The sequence below is a fragment of the Coregonus lavaretus genome (assembly GCF_964263955.1).
Source record: "Coregonus lavaretus genome assembly, chromosome: 28".
NCBI lineage: Eukaryota > Metazoa > Chordata > Actinopteri > Salmoniformes > Salmonidae > Coregonus > Coregonus lavaretus.
Window position 1 is genome coordinate 37,534,139 of NC_140015.1, and position 13,054 is coordinate 37,547,192.

The 13,054-nt window shown below is 41.0% G+C and overlaps 1 protein-coding gene across 1 annotated transcript; it reads left to right on the forward strand.

The window, feature by feature from the left end:
* LOC311104215 (uncharacterized protein) lies at window positions 1-12,471 on the forward strand. Its single transcript, XM_084145950.1, has 3 exons — window positions 1-504; window positions 7,717-7,900; window positions 9,922-12,471. The coding sequence occupies exons 1-3, from the start codon at window positions 496-498 to the stop codon at window positions 11,838-11,840; spliced, it is 2,112 nt and encodes a 703-aa protein (XP_084002076.1). The 5' UTR covers window positions 1-495; the 3' UTR covers window positions 11,841-12,471.
* The last annotated feature ends 583 nt before the right edge of the window (window positions 12,472-13,054 follow it).

Here is a 13,054-nt window from a genome sequence, read left to right on the forward strand (position 1 = left end):
CTGACTACTGCGGAGGTTGCATTGCTTTAAATGCCTCATGGCCACTGCAGAGGTCTGATTGAACATACATCGGGTTTTACTGCTTCGCTGCACAGATAGCGCTGCTGTAATCAGTCTGGTATTGTATAAGCTACCCTTACTGGGCCTCAGTAAATTATTACTATCTGGACTCTCGATGAGGATGTTGTTCCAAGTGGCTCTCGGGTAGAGGTAGAGGTAGACGATAACAGATATCAGGATTCTTGGTGAATAGGGTGTTGAACGTTTTATTGACTAATAGATCAGGTAAAATATTCTCCAAGATCTTTCTGAAATACGATTAGCCTACATTAGACGTTTATTTGTCACAACTTAAATCGAATTTCGATATTTAAAAGGACGTTTGATTGCTCTGGTCTAGCTGTGACAAAGAAAGTAACTAGTGTGGGCTAGCTACAGATTTACTCTTGAGGTTTTTTTATTTGAAGAAACGCTGAAGAAAGAATAGCTTCCACGATGGATCAGGTAAGTTTGGTTTACTTTTATTAACAGTATGCCTACTGTGGTGTATAACATGTCTAGGCCTAGTTTTCATCATCTGGTGGTAATAAACTCTTGGTATATTTTGGCCTTCAGCAAAGTAGCCTACAGATTGATACAAGGCAATGCGCAAAGAGCAGCTAAAGTCAGAACCATGGAGAAATAATGAGGCCAAGCCTACACCTTGCAGTAGGGGTGTTGGTAAAATCACCAGGGAAGCCAATTCAGAAAAATCGCCATATTACAACCTATTTGTTGTGATAATTGCGTTTTTTGTTATATGACCTGTTACTTTATATGCCTTGACACAGCCGAGACAAGAAGACAGTGGCAAAATAAATTCAACCACACCTTTTTTTCAATCATAAAACCGGAGAGGAACATCTGTCTGGTTGAGTTTATAAAACATGTTGCATGTAACAAACAGTTACGTGACCTACAGAATGGTCAAGCAAGTTAATGTTTTCGGGCCTACTAAACAACTATTGATTTAGTTACCGCAAGTCGCAAAGAAAACAGGCGCTGCCTCCACTATTCAAGCACCATTTCAACTTCATCATCTAATCACCTATGCTTAGTCTACAACCGTGACAACTAAAATATACCAAAAACCAGGGGTGCAACTTTCACTGGGGATAGGGTGGACATGTGCCCCAACTTTCTTAAATTGCACTATAGTTTCCATAAAGTGACCATTTGACTAAGTTTGTAGGTGCAACAGTATTTTTTTATTTCTGTCCATTAAGAACCAACGATGTGCTACCTTTTTGTAGCATTTCTGACAATGCTAACTTAATTTGAGCCAAATCTGAGTTCTATCTAACCTGGTCAGCAACGTGGATACTTGGCAACAATACAGCTGCTATTAGCTAACGTTAGCTTGCTTGTCCAATGTCCAGCAGCTAGCCTCTTTAGCTAGCTAACACCAGTCAGCTGAAAGTAGCTAGCTAGCTCGTTAGAACCAGACAACATGGACACAGAAGCTAGCTAATGATAGCTAGGTCATGTCCAAATGCCACTCATAAATTTTTTTTCTAAACATAGCTACATCAGTTCAAAACCAAATTGTCATGCTGCTACCTTACAATGCATGCAATGCAATGGACTTTTGCAACACTAGCTAGCTATCTACTCCATAGAACAAGCTATGCTAAGAGCTAGCTACAGTTGAAGTCAGAAGTTTACATACACCTTAGCCAAATATATTTAAACTCAGTTTTTCACAATTCCTGAAATTTAATCCTAGTAAGAAATTCCATGTCTTAGGTCAGTTAGGATCACCACTTTATTTTAGTAATGTGAAATGTCAGAATAATAGTAGAGAATGATTTAGTTCAGCTTTTATTTCTTTCAGCACGTTCCCAGTGGGTCAGAAGTTTACATACACTCAATTTGTATTTGGTAGCATTGCCTTTAAATTGTTTAACTTGGGTCAAACGTTTCAGGTAGCCTTCCAAAAGCTTCCCACAATAAGTTGGGGGAATTTTGGCCCATTCCTCCTGGCAGAGCTGGTGTAACTGAGTCAGGTTTGTAGGCCTCCTTGCAATGCACACGCTTTTTCAGTTCTGCCCACAAATGTTCTATAGGATTGAGGTCAGGGCTTTGTGATGGCCACTCCAATACCTTGACTTTGTTGTCCTTAAGCCATTTTGCCACAACTTTGGAAGTATGCTTGGGGTCATTGTCCATTTGGAAGACCATTTGCGACCAAGCTTTAACTTCCTGACTGATGTCTTGAGATGTTGCTTCAATATATCCACATAATTTTCCTTCCTCATGATGCCATCTATTTTTTGAAGTGCACCGGTCCCTCCTGCAGCAAAGCACCCCCACAGCATGATGCTGCCATTGTGTTCTTTGGCTTGCAAGCGTTCCCCTTTTCCCTCCAAACATAATGATGATCATTATGGCCAAACAGTTATATTTTTGTTTCATCAGACCAGAGGACATTTCTCCAAAAAGTACGATCTTTGTCCCTATGTGCAGTTGCAAACCGTAGTCTGGCTTTTTTATGGTGGTTTTGGAGCAGTGGCTTCTTCCTTGCTGAGCGGCCTTTCAGGTTATGTCGATATAGGACTTGTTTTACTGTGGATATAGATACTTTTGTACCTGTTTCCTCCAGCATCTTCACAAGGTCCTTTGCTGTTGTTCTGGGATTGATTTGCACTTTTCGACCAAAGTACGTTCATCTCTAGGAGACAGAACGCGTCTCCTTCCTGAGCGGTATGATGGCTGCGTTGTCCCATGGTGTTTATACTTGCGTACTATTGCTTGTAGAGATGAACGTTGTACCTTCAGGCGTTTGGAAATTGCTCCCAAGGATGAACCAGACTTGTGGAGGTGTACAATGTTTTTTGAGGTCTAGGCTGATTTCTTTTCATTTTCCCATGATGTCAAGCAAAGAGGCACTGAGTTTGAAGGTAGGCATTGAAATACATCCACAGGTACACCTCCAATTGACTCAAATGATGTCAATTAGCCTATCAGAAGCTTCTAAAGCCACAATATCATTTTCTGGAATTTTCCAAGCTGTTTAACGGCACAGTCAACTTAGTGTATGTAAACTTCTGACCCACTGGAATCGTGATACAGTGAATTATAAGTGAAGTAATCTGTCTGTAAACAATTGTTGGAAAAATGTACTTGTCATGCACAAAGTAGATGTCCTAACTGACTTACCAAACTATAGTTTGTTAACAAGAACTCTGTGGAGTGGTTGAAAAATATATTTTAATTACTCCAACCTAAGTGTGTGTAAACTTCCGACTTCAACTGTATATTTCACTGTCAGACAGGACACAACTCAAACTGTATCTGAGAAAACAAATACACATGTAGGAACAAATGCATGTTGGCTAGCATCAGGACAAACTCACCAGTTTAAGTATGCGCCTTCTCCTGTCTTCTTGACATTTTAATCCAAATCTGTTTAGATCAACAGTGCCAAACTAACAATTCTGCCAATTGACCGGCTTGATTGTTTTTACAGCTTTGATCTGGATGCTGGACTAGCCCATATTTTGGATATTTGTTAAATATTTTATCTCAATGACATGTATTGCTAAAACAATGGTTTAAGGAAATACAGGCAGGCACCACATTACACAAGACAAAACCGCTCGGTCAGTTAATTATGACGGTCTTGTAAGGATAAAAGCAAAGCTTGCTTTCATATACACTGAACAAAAATATAAACGCAATAATTCTGCCAATTGACCGGCTTGATTCTGCCAATTGACCAGCTTGATTGTTTTTACAGCTTTGATCTGGATGCTGGACTAGCCCATACAGCGGGGGGAAAAAGTATTTTGTAAGCCACCAATTGTGCAAGTTCTCCCACTTAAAAAGATGAGAGGCCTGTAATTTTCATCATAGGTATACGTCAACTATGACAGACAAATTGAGGAGAAAAAATCCAGAAAATCACATTGTAGGATTTTTAATGAATTTATTTGCAAATTATGGTGGAAAATAAGTATTTGGTCACCTACAAACAAGCAAGATTTCTGGCTCTCACAGACCTGTAACTTCTTCTTTAAGAGGCTCCTCTGTCCTCCACTCGTTACCTGTATTAATGGCACCTGTTTGAACTTGTTATGAGTATAAAAGACACCTGTCCACAACCTCAAACAGTCACACTCCAAACTCCACTATGGCCAAGACCAAAGAGCTGTCAAAGGACACCAGAAACAAAATTGTAGACCTGCACCAGGCTGGGAAGACTGAATCTGCAATAGGTAAGCAGCTTGGTTTGAATAAATCAACTGTGGGAGCAATTATTAGGAAATGGAAGACATACAAGACCACTGATAATCTCCCTTGATCTGGGGCTCCACGCAAGATCTCACCCCGTGGGGTCAAAATGATCACAAGAACGGTGAGCAAAAATCCCAGAACCACACTGGGGGACCTAGTGAATGACCTGCAGAGAGCTGGGACCAAAGTAACAAAGCCTACGATCAGTAACACACTACGCCGCCAGGGACTCAAATCCTGCAGTGCCAGATGTGTCCCCCTGCTTAAGCCAGTACATGTCCAGGCCCGTCTGAGGTTTGCTAGAGTGCATTTGGATGATCCAGAAGAGGATTGGGAGAATGTCATATGGTCAGATGAAACCAAAATATAACTTTTTGGTAAAAGCTCAACTCGTCGTGTTTGGAGGACAAAGAATGCTGAGTTGCATCCAAAGAACACCATACCTACTGTGAAGCATGGGGGTGGAAACATCATGCTTTGGGGCTGTTTTTCTGCAAAGGGACCAGGACGACTGATCCGTGTAAAGGAAAGAATGAATGGGGCCATGTATCGTGAGATTTTGAGTGAAAACCTCCTTCCATCAGCAAGGGCATTGAATATTAAACGTGGCTGGGTCTTTCAGCATGACAATTATCCCAAACACACCGCCCGGGCAACGAAGGAGTGGCTTCGTAAGAAGCATTTCAAGGTCCTGGAGTGGCCTAGCCAGTCTCCAGATCTCAACCCCATAGAAAATCTTTGGAGGGAGTTGAAAGTCTGTGTTGCCCAGCGACAGCCCCAAAACATCACTGCTCTAGAGGAGATCTGCATGGAGGAATGGGCCAAAATACCAGCAACAGTGTGTGAAAACCTTGTGAAGACTTACAGAAAACGTTTGACCTGTGTCATTGCCAACAAAGGGTATATAACAAAGTATTGAGAAACTTTTGTTATTGACCAAATACTTATTTTCCACCATAATTTGCAAATAAATTCATTAAAAATCCTACAATGTGATTTTCTGGATTTTTTTTCTAATTTTGTCTCTCATAGTTGACGTGTACCTATGATGAAAATTACAGGCCTCTCTCATATTTTTAAGTGGGAGAACTTGCACAATTGGTGGCTGACTAAATACTTTTTTCCCCCACTGTATTTTTGATATTTGTTAAATATTTTATCTCAATGACATGTATTGCTAAAACAATGGTTGCGTTTTTATATTTTTGTTCAGTATAATTTAAAATAAAAGCTTGAAAAGGTAGTGGAATTGGATTAGGGTGGTGTGTGAAGGATCATTGTATGCAGTAAAAATCACAGTGTAGGAGCACCTCCTCTAAGAGTCGGAATTGGGCTTTTTGAGAATGCTTGACTCATAAGCAACCTGCATAAACATTGTTTAAAGTACAATAGACCAACATAGCTACTGTAGTAGGTCAAAGCTGTGTGCTGGAAAACCTTGGTAGAGCATGGGTGGAGTAGGGGTTGTGGTGCTCATGGGAATGTCCTTTTTCAGATTCAGACCAATGCCTACTTTTCACTTAAAACAGTTTTACTATAAAATAGATTTCTTGACACTGATAAGGGCACAGGAATATGTGTCTACTAAATTGCATAGCGACTGTAAAATATGCTACATTAAAGGCAGACTCGGCTTAATGACGCCACAAGTAGCACTGCAGATATTGCAATGAGCGAAATGCAAGACTTCGCTCTCACTCAGCCACACACAGTATCTGCACATATGAAAGGGTACGCTTCACGCTGTTCCAGGATGCTAGCCATGGGACCAAAACAGTGGAGAAGTTTAGCCTCGGGCTTCAACGTTCTTTGTTATTGCGGAAATTAACCCACTGTGCTATTTACTTTGTGCATCTCGCCTACGTCATATTGCTGAGTCTACCTTTAAACTCAGAATATGCTATTCTGTTCTTTGGAATGTTTTTTGTGCTTAAATATTTATTGGACTGTTTAAAATGTAGACAAATTGCGTCATTGTTGGATTCTTCTTGGATAGGCCTACCTCAAATCCCGGCAGTGTGTTAACCTAATTTAAAATATTTTACTTAATAAATAACTTAGTATGTGAAGACCCTGGTCTTACCCCAACCAGCAGTGCAGCCACCAGTCCCAGGGGGGCCCTCAAGGAGGTATCGTGACAGACAGTTGTAGGGTACATTGCTTTATAAAATAAGCAACAACCGCCTAGACCGATTCCAGGGTTGAATTTAATCATCTCAATTTTGCCGTATTTTAAAGTGTTAAATAATGTTATGGTGTTAAATAATGTTTTATAGTGTTCAATAATGGTAGGCCTACATCAAAGTTTATTTTTTTATCTGCAGGAACAGTTGCACCAATGGTCCTCACACTAGCTCCACTTCTGCATAGATACAATGTTAAGGAATCCCTCATTATCTTTCCATCCTCCCAAAGTGTGCACTTGTTCACTTCTCTTCACTGATTTGAAAGGAAATGACTGGTATAAAACATATGGTGGATAATCCCACTAGCCCATTACTTTTCTGTTAGTTGCGATTTTCACAAGTATGTGGTAAGTTTTCACAACTCTCAGCACAAAAATAGGTTTCAAAACTCTTAGGCCATTTTCAATTGATTACTTTCGAAAATATTTTCCTGTCGTTTGTTAACAATACATTTAACTATAATTTCATCAAACTGCTAAACTGAACTACGAAGACAAAATTGTATAGTGTCTAGTTTACGTACAGTTTGAAAACTGTATGAATTGACATTAAATGAATTTAGGTTGGAAGGTAAAACCAAATAATTTATGGATTTGGCTGTAAAAACTACATTATCCTTCTTCAGCCAGTGTGCTTCTATACAGTAGGGCAAAGTGGGTCACTGTGCTACCATTTGAAATGATGGTGTAGTGTACAATGCACTGCTGAAATACTTGGGTGGTAAATTTGTTTATTCCACTCATTATCGGAATAATGTTATACTGTGAGCTGATTTTAGATGATGATGCTGTTACAGTAACAAGTCACATAGAAAAGTTGAAATTGAGTAATGTTGCATGGGGGCAGAAATTGCACAAAGCTACACCAATACCTTTTTACTGTAGGCTTCTGCTACATGCCACAATACCCCTATATCTGATGGTTTCTTCTATTCATGTAGTGTATAAGGATACTGAAACTATAACTGAAATTTTTCTCAACATGCTCCAATAGTGGGATAATGAGCAGCAGTAGTTCAGGTGTTTAGGTTTTTCCTCACTGGTTATTTGAACAAATCACGATTTCGCAGGTGTTAGCATCTTTCAAAAAGTGATTTGAAAAAAGCTGTACATTTGTGGAAAGTAGTGAACGATTGTACAGTTCAGGAGAAAGGAGATATTTTAAGGATGCACCCAATCAATCAGAGATTTAGACTAAAGTAACCAAATGTTTGGTCTAATGATATTCTATGTACAATACTTCCTGTGGTCACCAGGACAGAGCTAGCCCGTCGCCCTCCACCCTGCTGGAGTCCCCTGGTCACAACTCTCCCGGTAGAGCCTTACTGCTGGGTCTGAAGAGGGTGTCTGTGTGGCTGGTCGACTGCAGGAAAACACCAGGGCAGTGTGGAACTATAAGAGAAGGACACGAGGAGGGTGATGGAGATTTGATTTCATCAAGTAAGAACAATGGGGTGTGTGGATTAGACTACAATCTGCTTCTGCAACTTCTGTTAATTGATTTATAAACAGTAAAACACTCAATGGCCAGTTAATTGTCGATCCAATTTTGTGAATGGAGGGGGGTGTACCTAATCAACTGGCCACTGAGTGTACAGTGAGGGAAAAAAGTATTTGATCCCCTGCTGATTTTGTACGTTTGCCCACTGACAAAGACATGATCAGTCTATAATTTTAATGGTAGGTTTATTTAAACAGTGAGAGACAGAATAACAACAACAAAAAATTCAGAAAAACGCATGTCAAAAATGTTATAAATTAATCTGCATTTTAATGAGGGAAATAAGTATTTGACCCCTCTGCAAAACATGACTTACTTGGTGGCAAAACCCTTGTTGGCAATCACAGAGGTCAGACGTTTCTTGTAGTTGTCCACCAGGTTTGCACACATCTCAGGAGGGATTTTGTTCCACTCCTCTTTGCAGATCTTCTCCAAGTCATTAAGGTTTTGAGGCTGATGTTTGGCAACTCAAACCTTCAGCTCCCTCCACAGATTTTCTATGGGATTAAGGTCTGGAGACTGGCTAGGCCACTCTAGGACCTTAATGTGCTTCTTCTTGAGCCACTCCTTTGTTGCCTTGGCCGTGTGTTTTGGGTCATTGTCATGCTGGAATACCCATCCACAACCCATTTTCAATGCCCTGGCTGAAGGAAGGAGGTTCTCACCCAAGATTTGATGATACATGGCCCTGTCAATCGTCCCTTTGATGCGTTGAAGTTGTCCTATCCCCTTAGCAGAATAACACCCCCAAACCATAATGTTTCCACCTTCATGTTTGACGGTGGGGATGGTGTTCTTGGGGTCATGGGCAGCATTCCTCCTCCTCCAAACACGGCGAGTTGAGTTGATGCCAAAGAGCTCGATTTTGGTCTCATCTGACCACAACACTTTCACCCAGTTCTCCTCTGAATCATTCAGATGTTCATTGGCAAAGATCAGACGGCCCTGTATATGTGCTTTCTTGAGCAGGGGGACCTTGCGGGCGCTGCAGGATTTCAGTCCTTCACGGCGTAGTGTGTTACCAATTGTTTTCTTGGTGACTATGGTCCCAGCTGCCTTGAGATCATTGACAAGATCCCCCTGTGTAGTTCTGGGCTGATTCCTCACCGTTCTCATGATCATTGCAACTCCACGAAGTGAGAACTACATGGAGCCCCAGGCCGAGGGAGATTGACAGTTATTTTGTGTTTCTTCCATTTGCGAATAATTGCACCAACTGTTGTCACCTTCTCATCAAGCTGCTTGGCGACAGTCTTGTAGCCCATTCCAGCCTTGTGTAGGTCTACAATCTTGTCCCTGACATCCTTGGAGAGCTCTTTGGTCTTGGTTATGGTGGAGAGTTTGGAATCTGATTGATTGATTGCTTCTGTGGACAGGTGTCTTTTATACAGGTAACAAACTGAGATTAGGAGCACTCCCTTTAAGAGTGTGCTCCTAATCTCAGTTCGTTACCTGTATAAAAGACACCTGGGAGCCAGACATTTTTCTGATTGAGAGGTGGTCAAATACTTATTTCCCTCATTAAAATGCAAATCAATTTATAACATTTTTGACATGCGTTTTTCTGGATTTTTGTTGTTGTTATTCTGTCTCTCACTGTTCAAATAAACCTACCATTAAAATTATAGACTGATCATTTCTTTGTCAGTGGACAAACTTACAAAATCAGCAGGGGATCAAATACTTTTTTCCCTCACTGTATATTGATGATAAGGGCGGCAGGTAATCTAGTGGTTAAGAGCGTTGGGCCACAAATTGAAAGGTTGCTGGTTTGGATCTCTAAGCCGTCTAGGTGGAAAATCTGTCTGTGCCCTTGAGCAAGGTACTTAACCCTAAATGCTCCTTTAAGTCGCTCTGGATAAAAGTGTCTGCTAAATAACACATTTATGAACATTGTTATAGTATTTGTTTATGGACCCATATTTCCAAAACCTAATTATTCAATGTCTTTGTTTCACAGGGGACACCCCAAACCGTCGTTCTCTCAGTAGGAGGGGCTTATCATCTGGGGCGCCTCAACCACATCATGTTGCTGACCAGACAGAGAAGAGTCTCTCCAGATCAGAACATCTGAAGAAACACCAGCAGAGACATACAAGGAAGAAACCTAACCACTGGTCTTCTGACTGTGGGAAGAGTTTCAGAAGCCGGAGTGGAGTCATAATTCAACAGCGGATTAACAACGGAGAGAAACCGTACTGCTGCTCTCATTGTGGGAAGAGTTTCACTGCCTCTCACACCTTAAAATGTCATCAGAGAATTCATACAGGGGAGAGGCCTTACCCCTGCGTTGATTGTGGGAAATGCTTTGCTTTTTTGGGAGCTCTAAACATACACAAGCTGACACACACTGGAGAGAAACCTTTTAGCTGTGGTCAGTGTGGGAAGAGCTTTGCTCAATCAGTACATCTAACTATACACCAGCGCATACACACAGGAGAGAAGCCTTATATCTGTGGTCATTGTGGGAAGAGCTTCAGTCAATCAGGGAGCCTGAATTCACACCAGCGAATACACACTGGAGAGAAATCTTATAGCTGTGATCAGTGTGGGAAGAGCTTTGCTCGATCAGTACGTCTAACTATACACCAGCGCATACACACAGGAGAGAAGCCTTATATCTGTGGTCATTGTGGGAAGAGCTTCAGACAATCAGGGAGCCTGAATTCACACCAGCGAATACACACTGGAGAGAAGCCTTATAGCTGTGATCAGTGTGGGAAGAGCTTTGCTCTATCAGAATACCTGAATAGACACCTGCGAACACACACAGGAGAGAAGCCTTATAGCTGTGATCAGTGTGGGAAGAGCTTTGCTTGCTCAGGAGAGCTGACTAGACACCTGCGAACACACACAGGAGAGAAGCCTTATAGCTGTGATCAGTGTGGGAAGAGCTTTGCTTGCTCAGGAGAGCTGACTAGACACCTGCGAACACACACAGGAGAGAAGCCTTATTGCTGTGATCAGTGTGGGAAGAGCTTTGCTTGCTCAGGACAGCTGACTAGACACCTGCGAACACACACAGGAGAGAAGCCTTATAGCTGTGGTCAGTGTGGGAAGAGCTTTGCTTGCTCAGGACAGCGGACTAGACACCTGCGAACACACACAGGAGAGAAGCCTTATAGCTGTGATCAGTGTGGGAAGAGCTTTGCTCGATCAGTACATCTGACTAGACACCAGCGCATTCACACAGGAGAGAAGCCTTATAGCTGTGATCAGTGTGGGAAGAGCTTTTCTCGATCAGTACTTCTGAATAGACACCAGCGCATACACACAGGAGAGAAGCCTTATAGCTGTGGTCAGTGTGGGAAGAGCTTCAGGCATTCAGGCCAACTGGCTGTACACCTGCGAACACACACTGGAGAGAAGCCTTATAGCTGTTATCATTGTGGGAAGATCTTTGCTGTAGCTTGCTCCCTGACTATACACCAGCGCATACACACAGGAGAGAAGCCTTATAGCTGTGGTCAGTGTGGGAAGAGCTTTGCTTGCTCTGCACAGCTGACTAAACACCTGCGAACACACACTGGAGAGAAGCCTTATAGCTGTGATCAGTGTGGGAAGAGCTTCAGTCAATTATGGAATCTGAATTCACACCTGCGAACACACACTGGAGAGAAGCCTTATAGCTGTGATCAGTGTGGGAAGAGCTTCAGTCAATTAGGGAATCTGAATTCACACCAGCGAACACACACTGGAGTGAAGCCTTATAGCTGTGATCAGTGTGGGAAGAGCTTCAGTCATTCAGGGAGTCTGAATTCACACCAGCGAACACACACAGGAGAGAAACCTTTTAGCTGTGATCAGTGTGGGAAGAGCTTTGCTCTATCAGTACATCTGACTATACACCAGCGAACACACACTAGAGAGAACCCTTAGATAGGTATATGTGGGAAGAGCTTTGTTCATTTAGGGCCAATGAGAAAACACCAAAAAGCACAAACATGACGTATTTCATCTCCCTCCTATCCAGCACCGGTTCCAGATCCCTAAATAAAGGATCAATAGAAAACATCTAGTGAACAGTCATATCCATCTCCCATTCTTAAATCAGGTTACTTATTCTGATCACCATGGTAACCTCTGAGGAGCATAATATGCAGCTCTGATCTAGGATCAGGTCCCCCCTGTGTCTATGTAATATCACACATTGGGATCTAAATGGATAAATGCTATCATAGAAAATGTCATAGTGAACCTGTGTGTGTTGGGGGGATGTTGATAATTGTATCTTCTTTCATATACTCATGATACCATTATTATTAAATGTCATTATGTAGAATAATGTTTCAACAATAGGTGTATATTCATGTATTCAATTGATCAATACATTCTATCCATTATCTTCTAAACAAGAAGTTATCACTTTAATTTGATATTTTTATAATCATTATCTAAATTGATTAAAATGCTCCTAAAACTAATCAATGATTCATTGGATAATAATATCTATGAGGTCAAGGCAAGAACTATGCATACTGTGTCTTGTAACAACGGTTAATGTAATAACTTTTAGATTTGTAATGGGGAAAAAAACGGTAAATGTAATATCTTGTCAGCTTATATAACATGTTGAATTGTTATAGTAATAACTTTTCCATTTAATGTAATAAGTTACATTATCAGGTGAGTAACCTTTTTTTGGATGAATAACAATGACTTCAACCGATCATGTAATATCACCTAAACCAATTTTTTATGTGTTACTTCACTAATGTTAATGCACATACCACACTCCACCAATTGCAAACCCACACACACAAACCAATGCACTTGTACTCACACACAAACACACACTCTAATCATCAAATTGTATTGCTTGCATACACATACAGTACCAGTCAAAAGTTTGGACACATCTACTCATTCCAGGGTTTTTCTTAATTTTTTATCTTTTATATATTGTAGAATAATAGTGAAGACAAACTATGAAATAACACATATTGAATCATGTAGTAACCAAAAATGTGTTAAACAAATCAAAATATATTTTATATTTGAGGTTCTTCCAAGTAGCCACCCTTTGCCTTGATGACAGCTTTGCACACGTGGCATTCTCTCAACCAGCTTCACCTGGAATGCTTTTCCAACAG

Excerpts from the sequence above, each read along its gene's own strand:
- LOC311104215 (XM_084145950.1), top strand. Across the intron at positions 7,901-9,921 it reads TGGAGATTTGATTTCATCAA|GGGACACCCCAAACCGTCGT; the intron begins GTAAGAACAATG and ends TTTGTTTCACAG.